General features: G+C 35.7%; 1 protein-coding gene across 1 annotated transcript; it reads right to left on the bottom strand.

Moving 5' to 3' along the window:
* Positions 1-174: 174 nt before the first annotated feature.
* On the bottom strand, positions 175-3,780 carry lhfpl5b (LHFPL tetraspan subfamily member 5b). Its single transcript, XM_073818784.1, has 3 exons — positions 3,363-3,780; positions 1,783-2,019; positions 175-429 (listed from the first exon to the last, which is right to left on the bottom strand). The coding sequence occupies exons 1-3, from the start codon at positions 3,778-3,780 to the stop codon at positions 419-421; spliced, it is 666 nt and encodes a 221-aa protein (XP_073674885.1). The 3' UTR covers positions 175-418.
* Positions 3,781-16,748: the final 12,968 nt, after the last annotated feature.

Raw genomic sequence — 16,748 nt, 5'->3', positions numbered from 1 at the left:
AGATAAAAGTTAATATTAAATAATCATTGTATTGCTAAATCTGTGCAAAACAATAGAAAAAAAGTAAAGAGTGCAGGAAAACAAAATAATGTTTGATAACAGTTTACTTCATTTAATACATCATAAAAACAAGGGTTGTCAATCTCGAATTTAAAAACAACAACAACAAAAAAAAAAACATTGGAAATTTTACTTCAAAACTGTAGTATGTTTTTTTAAAGACTGAAATAGTTGTTTTTAATTGGGGTTATTTTAGAGCCTTTGTCCAATAAAAAAAAGTACAAATCTACTTTGTATAAAATAGTATTTTAAAAAGGTGACATACTCCTTTCTCTTTAGGTTTATACATTTGATCATTTCCTTTAACTTTAGTACAAATGTCCAGTTTTGTGTCCACTTCAGTTTAGATCTCTTGGATTCAGGCTTTATCTGTAAACAAATAAAAACATCAACATTACTAAATGTGCATTTTGCATTTTTACAGGTTATTGCAACCTAAATACAGTTGAAGTCAAAAGTTTACATACACCTTGCAGAATCTGCAAAATGTGAATTATTTTACCAAAATAGGAGGGATCATACAAAATGCTAAAAAAAAAAATTATTTAGTACTAACCTGAATAAGATATTTCACATAAAAGATGTTTACGTATTTTCCACAAGAGAAAATAATAGCTGAATTTCTAAAAGTTTCCATAGACCTGATTCTTAATACTGTGTTGTTACCTGAATGATCCACAGCTGGGTTTTTTTTTTTGTTGTTGTTGTTTGTCCTGAACAGTTAAACTGCCTGCTGTTCTTCAGAAAAATCCTTCAGGTCCCACAAATTGTTTGCTTTTTCAGCATTTTTGTGTATTTGAACCCTTTCCAACAATGACTGTATGATTTTGTGATTCATCTTTTCACACTGAGGACAACTGAGGGACTCATATGCAACTAAACCTTACAAAAGGTTCAAATGCTCAAAAACGACGCATTAAGACCCTGGGGGTGAAAACTTTTGGAATTTGAAGATCAGGATAAATATAACTTATTTTGTCTTCTGGGAAACATGTATCAAGTATCTTCTGTAGCTTCTAAAGGGCAGTACTAAATGATAAAAAAATATATTTAGGCAAAATAAGAAAAATGTACACGTTCAAAAGTTTTCACCCTCTGGTTCTTAATGCATTGTGTTTCCTGATGAATCAGAATGTATGTAAACTTTTGACTTCAACTGTATAGTCATGAATAATTAATATTTAAAGCAATATCACACAGGTAGCAGTGTGACATGGCTGTATATGAACATGGCTGAGATTCAGCTGTAAGTAATCAAAGCGTGCTGATATACAGGCATATTGTATGGCTACGAGTGTGATAGTTGCATTTATACAACAGTTTGACGTCACAAGTGTGACAAAAAAGTATTATTTATACATTTATAGTGAATTTAGGCGTCCACCATGACACTTGCTGTGAGAAATACTCAGGCAGAGCACTACAAACAGTGAAACAGTTGAAGTTCAGTTATCACTAGAATATCCCACACCTGGAAAAGGTTCTCAGAAAATCAGATTAGAGAACCAGAAAGAACTGTTGTATAGATAAATAAAATACTATTTGTGGATAATTGTTATATTATTAATCATATGATAAAATAATAATTTTTTTTTTTTTTTTTTTTCAAAGTGGGAATCCATCCAGATCACAGCTACTGTTACAATGTTACGCTCTTAATTTTGTGTCATGAATACATTGTCATTGACCTCCAAATCTTTCCTTAATCATTACATCTCTTACCGCTATTCTCCACCTCGAAGTCTTCTGGAAGCAGTTTGTCTTGCCGGTTGCCCAGAGTGAAAGCAAGCAGTGCCAGTAACGCTGAGTCCAGGATGCTGATAATGCCTAGAATGTAAGCCCAGCGAATGGTGCAGTTCCCCAGCGTGTACTTGTCCGTCCGCTCGCCACACATCCGCTTTACCTCCGGAGCATCCCAGCCGTCCGGATAAATCAAACAACCCATCACCATCAACGCAGCTATAACATCAAGTGCAAAGGTTACATTTTACTATAACATCTCCCTTTAATGGACTACTTTTTACCCACCTTACATTTCCCGTAAGAACGTGCGTGACAAATTGTAGCCTACATTTTATGAGTCAGGCTTCCGGTCTCATCCGTGTCCAGCTATTTTTAACTGTACAAATAGATTGTTTTGTTGGTTGGTATTGCAAATTAGTGTGTCTTACCATACTATTTTAATGCATTATCTTAATTATGATAGTTTGGTTTTACCGTTTACTACACATTGTTATTATTCACGTTCAGGCTGGTTGGCTGGTCTTAGCTGGTTTAAGCTGGAAGTAGCAGGTTTTAGCTGGTCTCCCAGACTGGTCAGGCTGGTTTTAGCAGGTGGTTTCCCAGCCTGACCGGGCTGGAAATGTGGCAAAACCCCTCTAAAACCAGCCTGCTGACCAGCTAAAACCAGCCAACCAGCCTAGGCTGGTTTTAGCTGTTATTTTCACCAGGGAAAAAGTGGATAGAAAATTACAATATCCATTTATACAGGGTAGAGGCAATTTTAATTTTTTATGAATGAAAACGAGGTTGCAAGGAATAGATGCACAGTTGGTAATGTTTTAAACTTAGCTGAAGCAAAAAATGTCTTAAAATATTTCTTTCCAATATATTCCCTGTCAAACCCTGCTGAAACAAAAAACAGCTAAAACCAGCCTACCCTGGTTGGCTGCTTTTAGCTGGTCAACCAGCCTGGTTTTAGCTGGTCATAGCTGGTCAGCAGGCTGGTTTTAGAGGGGTTTTGGCCACTTTCCCAGCCTGGCCAGGCTGGTCTTAGCTGGTCTGCAGGCTGGTTTTAGAGGGGTTTTGGCCACTTTCCCAGGCTGGTCTTAGCTGGTCAGGCTGAGAGACCACCAGCTAAAACCAGCCTGACCAGCCTGGCCAGGCCGGGTGACCAGCTAAAACCAGTTACTTCCAGCTAAGAGCAGCCAGCCAGCCTAGGCTGGTTTTAGCTGTTTTTTCAGCAGGGAATATAGATATAATCTAAGAGTTTAAATGGATGCTAACACAAAAAATGAAATTCAGTCATTGTTTATTCACCTAATGTCATTCCAAAGCTGTGTGAATTTCTTTTAGCAGAACATAAAATAATTTTAAAGAATGTTACTAACCAAACATTTGTATCATTATATGGATATTTTTTAATGGATTGTGTGACTGTGCCTCACAACCTTGTGATCAATAGCGAATAAATAAATCAGACATCTACCCTTAATAAATGTATTAAAAGCATTTCATCTTTTTAAACTGTTTTAATGTATTTATGCTTATTAGCAAGGCTGACCAGTCAACACATTGCCCACCTGAAGCTGTTTGCATCCATGCGCAAATCTTGTACACACTTGCGGAGTTGCAGAAGAAGAAAAGACCCAAACACACAATGGTGCCTACGATAAGGAGCATAGAGGTGCCTACAAAAAACATAGCAGTCCTGAATGCCCCTGAGGGGATCGAACCAAAATCAAACACGCTTCCTTTGCAGACCAATTCGGAGGTGATGGGGTTTCCAATACAGTAGTAAAAAAGCCCAAAGTATCCAGCCTGCGGGGTGTTAACACTGTCACCAATCCAGTAGGGCTGAATGAAGACAACCACCATAATGATGGCGAAGAATATGGTGAAAACAGCCCACAGGACGCCGATGGCCCTGGCGTTTCTCACATAATTGGTGTGGTAGATTTTGGCAGCCTCTTGGGCTGGAAGCATCTTCTCATTCGCCATTATTAGATTTTCAATTATCCAGCGAGGTTAGAAGTCTGTAGATATTTCTCAAGAAGAAAACCAGACCAGATGAAAAGCGAGATCAGAATCCAATGCCTCGGACAGCTCTTATTATACTGGAGAAACTGATTAAATTAGCTTTTTTCAAAGCAGTCCAAAGGCTAGGGAGACCGTCACCAGCTGAATAGTGTCTGAAAAAACAGTGTTGCCAACAAAGGTGTCAGGTTTTAAATTATTAATGGTAAATTAAGCTAAGGAGTAAGGTGGCGACAATAACCTGTTCTCTTAGATGCTGTTATCAGATATGTTCATGACTTCACATTAAAAGAACAGCTGTGTTCTAGGACAAACATGAACGTTTCATATTTCTGAAAAGCTGCAGTTAACACAGCCAAAGCCACAACTTTATCTCGGCAAAACAAACAGTTTTACTCACAAAATGTTATTTTTTTTTATTCAGGAGCTGACTATGTTGTCACCGTTTATTTAGTGTCTGTGTGATGGAATTTTTGACATCTTATACACTACCAGTCAAAAGTTTTTGAACAGTAAGATTCTTAATGTTTTTAATGAAGTCTCTTCTACTCACCAAGCCTGCATTTATTTGTTCCAAAGTACAGCAAAAACAGTCCAATTTTGAAATATTTGTACTATTTAAAATGACTGTTTTCTATATGAAAATATTTCATAATGTAATCTAGTCCTGTGATATCATTACTCCAATTTTCAGTGTCACACGATACTTCAGAAATCATTGCTGATTCAAGAAACATTTGTTATTATTATTATTATTGTCAATATTTAAAACATTTGAGTATATTTTTAGGATTCTTTGATAAATAGAAAGATCCAAAGATCAGCATTTATCTGAAATAAAACGCTTTTGTAACATTTTACACTATACCATTCAAAAGTTTGGAGTCAGTATAATTTTTATTTTTTGGGGAAAGAAATTATAGAAATCAATACTCCTATTTGGCAAGTATGCTTTAAATTGATCAGAGGTGATGATAAAGACATGATGCTTTTCTGAATTTTCTATTCAACAATGAAACCTGAAAAAATTCTACTCAGTTGTTTTCAACATAAAAAATATTTGAATATTAGAATGATTTCTGAAGGATCATGTGACTGGAGTAATGATGCTAAAAATTTACATTTGAAATCACAGAAATAAATTACATTTTAAAATATATTCAAATAGAAAACAGTTATTTTAAATAGTAAAAATATTACAAAATTGTACTATTTTTGTTGTACTTTGGATCAAATAAATGCAGGCTTGGTGAGCAGAAGAGACTTTTTTAAAAAGCATTAAAAATCTTACTGTTCAAAAGCTTTTGACTGGTAGTGTATACTGTAAAAATATGCTAAACGCAAATACAAAAAAATAATAATAAATGTTTTAATACGTGTTTTTAAAAGAGGTATCTTATGCTCAAAAAGGCTGCATTGATTTGATCAAAAAATCAATTTAATTTAAAAGAACTGTATTCTATTTTAATATATTTTAAAACAATTTATTCCTGTGATGGATAATTTTTAGCAGCCATACATCAGTCTTAAGCATTCGTTTTGACTAATTCAATGCGTCCTTGCTGAATAAAAGTATTAACTTCTTTGAAAAAAATCTTACTGACCACCAACTCCCCCCATTTATTGGCCATTTATACATTTTATGTGTCTAGCTTCTGGTCTCATCCATGTCTAGCTATTTTTAGCTAGAAAAAACAGCTTGTTTCGCTGCTTGATATTGCAAATGGGTATGTCTTACCATATTATTTTAAAGTATTATCTTAATTATGAACACAATGGTTTTAGTTCAAGTTCTAAAACCAACAATGTCCACAAGGAAAAGAGGATAGAGAATAAAAGACAGATCATTGCTAATGAGGTTTTAGTAGTGATAAACAATAAGCAGTAAATGTATCTCTGTCAGGAATTTATTGCTCAAGAGGGAATTTGTCAGAAAAGACTGTGCATTGATGTTTGTGTTCCTCTTGGGGCGTGATGTGAAGCCTTTGCTTTGTAGGTCAAGAATTACAAAGATATCAAAGGCGCTGCGAGCCTGATATGCAAACAGAACCCTTGAGCATCACACAATGCTGCAACAGCAATGCAACATCTGTTCAACTGCAATAGATGTGATAGTGTTGAAAAAAAATCTCAAGATACATCCAGCTATAAATGCTTTGAAGAACTTGTTATCCTATAAGCACTTCCTTAATTATGCAACAAAACCTTTCATAATGCACAAGCTACATTTTACAACATCATTCCTGGACAAATTGTTAACTTCTATACAGACCTCTGTAAAGTATACATTTCAAAGTGTGTGTTAGTTAATGCTCTGTGGTGGGATTTTTCATGTTTTTGTAGTAAAAATACCACTAGCCTGCCTTGAACAAGCCACGTGCTATTTCTGCCTTGGGTGTCCACCAGAATGTGACAGATCTTTGATTAGTGACACAGGCTTCTGTTGCCTCTGATCCTGTGAAACATCAGAATCAAAGCGGAGAGAAGAAACATGCTGGATCATCTATATGATTTATATTTACATTAGTGGTGGGCCGTTATCGGCGTTAACGTGCTACGTTAACGTGAGACTTTTATCGGGCGATAAAAAAAATATCGCCGTTAATCTATTCTCAAAATTGGGTTGGGAGCTGGGACTAAACTATGCAAGCTATGATGACTTTCACCTTGATAGTTTAACGCGGATATATACCAAAGACTATAGAATATGGTCGCGCGTTTATGTCTCCTCCGCCAAAACACAGACGGGATCACGTCGTCCTCCATTCATAAAAACCGAATCTACTATAGCGCGAAATGCCACGTAAATTCGTCGTTTTTTGGATTCATAAATCAAATATGGTCTGTCACTTAATTCAAATCGCGATATGGACTAGTGTCTGTGAAAACTGAAATGCAAAAAGACCGTTTTAATATGAATCCGGTATGTTCCGTTTGCCTAGCTGTATGTATGACATTCATACTATGAATGGTGGAGACGCGCTTTTACTACAGGCATACTGAAACACACGTGACGCTCCCGGTAATTTTTGGCATTTGCATCTCACATGAACAGATAAACGCAATCTCCAAAACTTCTGTGAGTGTCACTTATACCATTTCATTTGAGAAAACTCGCATCATGTCATACTGTACACAGAAACTTCACGGCAACCTGTCAAAATAAAAGTATGGTGTAACATGTTTAGTCATTATTTGGGTAGCACACATATTCTGAATGCCTTCAGCAGAATTCAAATTAGCCATTTTAATCTAGATTAATCTAGATTAATTCCAAGATTTAATCTAGATTAATCTAGATTAAAAAAATTAATCTATGCCCACCCCTAATTTACATTTAATATTTTAACAGGATTTTCACACAGAAAACCTATAAGAATAGGCTATAATAATAACTACTTTTGGGTCTCACCATTTATATACTCTCTTTGGTATAGAGGGTTTTCTCTTATGTCATGATTTGGTCAGAAGCCAGAAGCATGACCATTTTGGAGATACTTGTTCTTCTAATTTATGCTGTCTAAACCATGGAGAAAAAACGTGTGGTAGCTTCTAAATCATAGAGAAGGACTTAGTAAGCAGGAAAGGGTGCAATATTTTGACAAACTAAAGTTAATATGTACAAGCAGTATTAATTAAGATATATGAGCATAATATTTCACCTACCTGAATGGAAATGATAAGAACAAACTCCTTTTGTTCCTCAGACAGTTTTTGCACTTTTCTTCTTGATTTGTTTTAACTTTTGGCAGTACTATAGTACTCCACATATTTTTCCTGGTCTAACCGATTAGTACAGCCCAAAACATTACAATAATTTACTATTTTCAGCAGCAATAATAATCAAAATATGCAAGCTTTATTCGATTCAGTGGCATTGTTTACATTCAGTGCCGCCAATATTTGATGAGGCGTCGTAAAACACTCCATAGCATAGAGTTACAGCAAATCAAATACTTATTTGTGGTGGTAACTTATTTAATGGATATTGGGTAAAAAATAAATAAAAAGAAAGCTTTTTAATTTATCCCACCACCACAAATGCCTACATATACCCAAATGTAGCCTACTTTTGTAACATTTATCGAGTGCTGTTATTTAGTATGCAGTGAGGAGCTTCACCACCAGATGGCTGCCTCCCATCAGAACTCATACTGTAGAATGCCCTATAAATAAGATTACATAGCAGCAGTAAATATGCCAGATGAGTTTTCCCCCATGCGCACAGCATCGTCAAAACACACCAGCAGAGAATCCAATGAGGATGTGTTCACAGCAGGCGTGGAAGAAATCAACTTCCACTAGCACACTTCCATTGTTCTGAAATATAGGCTAATGATGTTTTCTAGCATGTAATGTCTGTGCTTCACAGGCCTGAACTAAAACTAGCATACAAATCAGACACAAGCGTAGTGTGGTTCTGTAAATGTTGCATCGTGTGGAACCTTTGTTTGGAAATCTCGCGGTTTTTATGGTGGCGCACCTTGAAGTAACGCATTTTCACGCAGGTTATCTTCGGCGTGTGTATTTGCATTAAAAAAAATCTAAATAGTCCATTGACTTATTCTATGTCGTTTATTGGCCAAACCCGACGTGAGAGGTAATGAATGGAATATATCACTCAGACACAGCAGTGTGCTGTAAAGGTATTTGATAAATATGATCCCTGGGCTTTGTCGTTTTGCATATGCAACATGATTGATCTTGTTTACTTTGTAGCCGCTCCTCTGCTCTCTTCAGTTTGTCTTCAAACACACACACACACACACACACACACACACACACACACACACACACACACACACACACACACATGGAAAATGGAATATTTGATTAGCGTTTGCGAAAGCTGTATAATGAATAGTGATGTATGTCTCGAGACCGGTCTCGAGACCACTTTTACGTGGTCTTGGTCTTGTCACGGCCTTGACGGTCTTTGGTCTTGGTCTTGTCTTGGTCTCGGACCTCTCGGTCTTGTAAAGGTCTCGCTGTGTCAGACCGTCATAGTGGTCGGAGATTTAGCAGTACTACACGCTATAAAAAAAACCTACACGCTCTAGAATCAACACATTTGATAATGCAACATTAATATTTTGCGCCCTTCAAATCAAATGCAACCAATCACATGCATGTTTTTTTTTTTTTTTTTTTTTTTTTGCGATAGCCGTTGGCGCTCATCCATCCATATAACGTTATGCCCTCTATATTAACAGTCAATGGTTATGCCTCAGTGAGTGTAGCGTAGAGCGTAAAGAAGAGACAAGCACATATCCAGCAGCTAGTAGTGACAGTATGTCAGCGAATTCCTCGATCATAAAATTTGCTAACTAACTGAAATAAAATAATAATTATCTAAAATAAATAATCGTTTCGTAATCATTACGAAAAAATAAAGACTGCGACCTGAACAGCACCTGGTCTAGGCTACTGCATACGTTTTTATTGATGTAACGTTATTTTATATAACACAAGCGATCAAGCCAATATACTGGAGCTGCTTAATCGTTAAAGGATAGACATTCAAACACGCACGCGATCTCATTTGTAAATGAAAACGATTTCCCATGTCCCAACCTTTGAAAAAGTCTTACATTCAAATCTGTATTTGCACTGCCGCTAGCAGAGAGAGCAGTCATCATGTTAATGTAAAAAAAAAAAAAAAAAAAAAAAAAAAACCGCTTCACAAACAGTCTTTTCAAATACCCAGTCATTCATATTATCACAGCAATATTCTGATTAAAGGTCATAGTTTGGATATAAACACTAATGTGATGTCTATGGTAGAAATTAAAACAGAGCACGTTCATCTTTTGAAAGTAATAGGCGCTTCAAATAACGTTTGTGTCGATTGCATTGTTTCACCACTAGATGGAAACAACTGTTAAAAAATGTATTTGTCAATGAATAGAGATTGATTCAAAAATGCAGATTCATCCAGTGATGTTTTTGTGAGCAAGTCATTTATTCATTCAAACCACTTTTTCATAAATTTAATATAAAAATTGGTGTGTTAAACATATTCTATTTTAAATATAAATATTATGTATTAAATTATTAATAATTCATTAAAATGAATTAAACATTTTTAAATAGACTGAAGCAATTCATATTTTGTCTCACATTATTTTGCTTAGTTTAGAATTGCGAGGAAATCGTGATCTCTATTTAATCTAAAAAAAAACCTAAAACTAAAACTGAAACTAAATTATATAAAAACTAAATAGAAATGTGTTCACAAAATAGAAACTAATCTAAAACTAAAATTTTTTTTATTGAAACTAATAAAAACTAAACTAAATTTTATTGAAAATTTGAAAACTATACTAAAATAAAACAAATTTTAAAAAGCTAAACTAAATTAAACTTGGCTTCAACACTAGTCTGTTTTTTTTCTCTCCCGTCTCGACTTGGTATCGGTCTTGGTCTCGACTAGGTCTTGGTCTTGACATGGTCTGTCTTGGTCTTGGTCTTGGTCTTGTCTTGGTCTCGATACCTTCTGGTCTTGGTAGTGTCTTGGTCTCGGTTTAGGCGGTCTTGACTACAAGTCTAATAATGAATGAGGTAACGTCCAACATATCTGCCATCTGCGGTGCTGCTGAAATTCACTCATTTACTTAATTTTCCTGCATAGTTTATGCGTGTCGAATGTAAATAAAGGGCGTCACAAAACACCTAACTTTGGAGAATATTTCTGAAACAAGCTATAGCTCAGATCTTAAAACTTTTCATTACATTTGTGGTTTAATGGTAGTTTATATCTAATCTGAAAGTGGTAGTCTAGGACTAAATCTAAATTTTAATATAAAGTCGGCCATATTGGCAGCCCAGAATGTAAACAATGCAACTAAACCGAATAAAACTTGCAGATTTTTCTGATATTGCTGCTGAAAATGATCAGTTATTGTCATGATTTGCGCTGTACTAATCGGTCAGACCGGATAAAACATTTGGAGTACTATAGACTGTCAAAATTGACAACAAATCAAGGAGAAGAGTGCAAGAAACTGTCTGAGAAGCAAAGGGGGATTGTAATTGGCCAAACTGAACCAGGATTTCCAGGGCAAAAGACAACATTCGTGTTTGTTCTTATTATTTCCGGTCCTGTAGGTGAAACATTAGGCTAATATCATAATTAATACTGCTTGTACATGTATTTACCACCTATTGTCTAAATATTGTGCCCTTTCCATGCACTCCATGCTATTGTTTACATCCGAGTATCGCCAGTATGGCCACACATCTGGGTAACTAACCAAATCATGAATCATTACGTTATTTAGCAAACATACTAACATTTTACTCAAAATGAACAAAATCGCTAAATAATAACTAAACAATCTAATGTAAAAATTACTAACTGTAACAGACCTATAGCATTTCCAAGTTCATTCCTCTTCAAAATAATGCTTTTTGTGGCCTTATTTCTATATTGCACAGAATGAAATGTAGACTACTTGTCAGTATGCTGTTGTGACCTAATTTTGTTGCATGTTTAATTCAGCAAGTGCCATGTAGTTGTCATTTCAGAAGAGTGTGTCTAATGGTATAAAGTTAACCAGTAGCCTTTCTGCCCATTGATTAGGCAAACTGCTACCATAGAAGGCCTATGAACTAATGTGTAGCAAAAGCACTAATGACTCAGGTGAGGGCTGTTAATCTTATGTTGGAGTACAAATTAACCTAGCTCAGTAACAGCAAAGAAAAAAAACCTGAGGCCAGTGACTTATTGAATTAAAGACCAGCTTTAATCTTTGTTGCAACTGTTATTTCATTTTTTCATTTTATTGGTTTTTGATTGGAACTGCAGTACTGCCATATGTCATATTTGACACATGGTAAACAATTAGTTTTCAGCAGTAAATTTGAGATTGCCCATTGCTCACTTGACATAAAACTCACCTGTGTACTGTCCCAGTTAAGAAATGTGTATTTCATCTTGTGGTGTATCTTTGGTTTCCTTACTTTAATGCGATTATGCAGCCAGTCTCATTTACAGACCTTGTATTCATCGGAGGTTTGAGCTCTTTCAGTCTGTTCCATTAACAGTGAAGTCTGGAGATTTTAAGTCTTCCCAGTGGATAAATGCTATGTCCCCAAAAAAGTGTTTGGACACTTAAGTCACACATAAAAATGTATGAATGTCATTGTGCTAGTTGTGAAATATCAAACCAAATGGTATCTGCTAACAAATGATGACTGACCTTTTCTCAGAAGTAACTTCACTTTTCTTTTTTAGTTATTTTAAGTTCACGGCCGCATCTGAAATCACATATTCTGTAAGTAGGTACTTCTTTTTACTTTGCGACTGTTAAGAAAGTACATTCTATTCTAAAAAATGTGTGTTTGTGCTACATTTCTTTGGAAATATGGTGATATTTGAATATATAACACATTACCATTTATAAATTTTAAAGTGCTGCTTAAAAGTCAAATACTTTTTGGGGCAACTATATTTATGTGCTTCCTCCTTATTTAGAAGTTGCTCTTGATCATATCAAAGGCTTCAACGGTGGTTTTTCCATGGAATTTATTCCTCACTCATATCAGCGTTTTGTTGCCTCTCATCACCTGTTCTGACCTCTGACCTCTGTTGCAGCTCTCTGTGGGGTGATTGCAGCATTGTTTCCTCAAAGCCGTGCCCAGCGCCCGACAATTTTCTTTCACCTTGCAGGAGGTGAGCGAACTTGCACGCCTCTCTTCATCAAACCCACACCAGGAAATTCAGAGATGATGATAAAGTTGCAAGTTTGGAGGGATCAAGGAGACAAGGTTTGGTTGCTTAGGATGACTTGGTTATCTCATGCTGGAAGATGCCAATTCCGTTTATTCTGACCTTATTTTTTGCAGATGACAAGTACATCTCTCATATTTCATTATAGTACTGTGGATAATTTACCAGTTACGTTTACAGGCTTTCCGTGGGTCTTAAAATGATATAAGGTCATAAAAAGTCTTAGTTGCTTCCCCTTGACAATGATTCCTGTTCCATAGACATTTACATTAAGGTACCTGATCTCATGACGAAAACGTACCTGTAGGAACTTTTTCGCAAGACGCGAAATACACACCAATAAGTACATATCTCTGCAGTCTTGCATTTGTAGGAAATTCCCTTTCAGACGCAAAATTTATGGGTGGAGAGTATTAAAATGAATTGTGCAACTTGATATACTGTTTGCACTCATCAAATTACTAGTATTTGAGCCATTATTAACGCCCCAAAAAAGCATGTCTTAAAGCAGGTACTAATTTGCGATGCTTTTGGTAGATTGCGCTGGTCATTATGGAAATGATCTGCCTGTGTTCTTTAATGTGGGCATTGTCAGTAAATCACACACAGAATTTTCCCCTCCCATCAGGGCTTTTATGAAATTGTGCTTTAATGCTGATTTCCCCTGTTTAGAAAATCTGGCCCTGGAGGTGGTAAAACAGCGAGCACTTTCACATTTTCATATACAGTTATGATTACAGCTGCATATGTTTAGTTTTCCGAATGTATCAAGCTTGCTCAGTAGCTTAGGCGGCACGGAATTTGACTTAGGATGCGGAATCCTGTAAAAAACAAGACTCATGATGAAAGAGCTGAAAGATCGAAAAACAAGCTAAAATGACATGCTTGCGATTGTGTTTTTACGTCACATTCACTTTTGTTCATACTGGTAGGGTTAACTGTAGTGCAGATGGTACGTTATTTTAAAACATCACAGAGCATTCGAGTTATTGCACCACTCAACGGACATTTCAAGTCAGAACTGAGGTGACACGTACAAAACCAACATCACATAAAATGTACCATATATATGTTCACTCGCGTCCTGCGAAAAACTTCCCACAGGTACATTTTCGGCATGAGATCAGATTGACATTAAGAGAACACATCGACATATTGTGTTCCTTTTAATGTATCCCATTTCTGTCATGACAACTCTTGGAGAGTTTAGCATGGTAATCTACATGGCAATGGTAATATGTTTGGTCTGGTTAGAATAGATCTGCTAGCAGCAGCAGAGGCAGAGTGAGTACTAAGACTTGCTACTGCCAATACATCCGTAGATATGCTGCTGTAAGCATGTAAGAAAGACTGCTGCTGCACATATATGAAATCCCATATATAACATATGTTAGAACAGGTACAGTTGGCACACATTGAGCTTTTTCCATTACCACACCAAAACTAGGGACTGAAAATAAGTGATTTTTCATATGACATTTCCTTTACTTGTCTACTAAAATATTAATAATTATTAACACCCATAAGTATATCATATTTGCTATACCATATATTTCTAACCAATTTATTGCAAATGTAAAATACCTTTAAAATTGAGAATTCAAGTTTTTATTTCCATTCACTATTTTATTTGATTATTTGTTTAGTTAAAAGTAGTTCATTTGTAAAACATTGTACAATAGCAAACAGCAATACAATATTTAATTTCAGTTCATCATTTAAGTAGTAACACTTGAAAAATTAAGTAACAGTAAAAAACATTGAACTTGCAAACAGCAATAATACAACAGATCAAATACAAACACTAGCTAACCTAATAAACATAATAAATAATTGATACTCAACTGTAAATAGTCTCAATTGTACCCCGTTCGCCACCTTGAACATTTCTCTAGATTTTCCGATGACCTTGCATGACACAAAGTCATGCAATATGTCAGTTTTTAGAGCACAGATTAAGGTTTATGAAAATGTAAGTTAACTTTGACATTCATGTAAGGATGAGAAACTATTCAATGTGGAAAGGAAGTGGTGAAGTGAAACCAATATCTTCTTGAGTGCATGTACTTCAAATTTCCCACGATCGAAGAGGGTGCTAATACGCATGTGTGAAGCAAATATCACAGATCTGACTTGTTGCGCATGGAAGTTATTAAAGGTGTCTCAAATGTACCCCTGCACCAACTGTACCCGGTCTACCCTACATTAAAATCATCCCGTAGCGGGTATATACAGGTGGAGCTGGGGAAGGTGGAGGGTTTCTGAACCACGCTGAAAGTATTTGAATGGTTGAGCAACATTGGCTGCTCATTGGCTGCTCATGTGAAAAGAAACCAATCAGCAGTGCCATGTGAGTAATTATGTGATTATATCAGATTGAGTTAAAACATATTGACCTTTGCCATCTAGAGTTTTATGACAGAACTTTGCATTTTTTTTACCTGGTCATAAAAAAGTTTCTTCAGAAATTATATTATATTATATTATATTATATTATATTATATTATATTATATTATATTATATTATATTATATTATTTTTTTTGGTGTGGAGGTTGAGGCTATGAATATGAGGAAGTAATTAAGAACACATCAGTGATAATTTCATTAATTTCTTTGCCTCTGTTTCTTTTTATTTCTGGCTTAATTGAGATAATGGGAGAAGTTAATAGGAAATGTTTTTCCGCTCGTTGGCTGTCCATTAGTGTTGGTATCTTTCGTGGCACGTGTAACTCTTTTGCGTTTGCTAATGGCTTTGTTTGAGTTTGGGCTTGGTGCCCGGACTTCCCTCACCTCCTCCACAGAAGGTCCTTGGGAAATTGCAGCTCATCCTGTTTATGGACAGCTGCTGGTGTGGCGAATAGAGCAATTTAGCATAATTGCTGATGAGTATTAAGTGGAGGGCTTTGTCCGGGCAGTGCAGTGCACTGCTATCATTAAAGTAAACAGTTATTATCATATATGCTGTTCACCTGCTTTAGTGCTGCTATTTGCCATACTGGGACCTTTGGTGCATAAAATCTAATACCATTTTTCAGCCTTGAACAGGTAATATCACTAGCATTTACTAATCTGAATGTCACAGGCAGTATTATTTTTTAGTTACAGCGTATAAATGCACACACACATATAAAATTGATTGATTGATTGATTGATTGATTGATTGATTTAATGTTTCTCTTCCATTCCGAACCTAGAAACCAAGCCTTTCTGACTGATGAATGATGCGCTGCACACAATGGCAAAAAAATAGTCTGCATTTGTAATTCATAGGTAGGCAGTCATGGTAATTGTGTCCTGTAACTGCTAATTAAGGGTTAGCCTGTTTGTTTGGACTGAAGTGATTATGATTATTTATGAGGAATTTGTAATTAAGCTGTTTCCAATGCTTCAACAGAATATTGTGCTTTAAAATGGATATCTATCTTCTTACCCTGCAGTGAATGTCAGTCATTAGCATATCAGTCCACGAATGCTATTGACGTAAGACAAGTTCAAATGCTACAGAAGCAGCATTCATAGTGTGGCATTGAAATGTGCAGTCTTTAGTGGTTGTCCCTGATGTTTCTTGTGTCGACGGCACAGCCATTCCCAGCCACATGAAATTGCATTTTTTTTGGGCTATTTGTGAATGCCCAGCACTTGAAGCTGATCAAGTTCTTTCATGAAAATATAGGAAATACTTAACAATATGAAACAATGCAATGCTGAAAAGTCAATTTTACAGTCAATCATTTAAACAATTTAGTGGAGTGAAATTAAATAGAATGTGAATATAAAAGTTCCCTTTTAGCTGAAGAGAAATTAGATGACAGTAAAACTATTAAAATGATCACATTTTAAAAATACGACACACTTCTACTTGCTTCAGCTGCTGTTATTTATCATTTGTCAGCCACTCTGGATAAATGTCTGTGCTACATGTAAATTCCCAAGTCTTATTTTCCTGAGCATTATCCTTATTTTTACAGTATAAACCTGCCTGAAAAGTTTTAATATTCTGAATATATGAATGTAGTTAAACAGTTTTCATATTTTTATCATTTTTTCCTAAATTTAGATGCAAAGCTCACTAATGGAGCCACTCACCCTGAAGGATCTGGCACACTTTACTCCACAGATGCCATTTACACAAAAATGCGTCATTGCATAATTCATATCTAATCTGGAGCCAATACAAAAGACAGTGTTTTCTATCTTGG

This window comes from Garra rufa, chromosome 15 (assembly GCF_049309525.1).
Source record: "Garra rufa chromosome 15, GarRuf1.0, whole genome shotgun sequence".
Lineage (NCBI taxonomy): Eukaryota > Metazoa > Chordata > Actinopteri > Cypriniformes > Cyprinidae > Garra > Garra rufa.
Note: the sequence above shows the minus strand (reverse complement) of the source record. Positions and strands in the feature narration are given on the sequence as shown.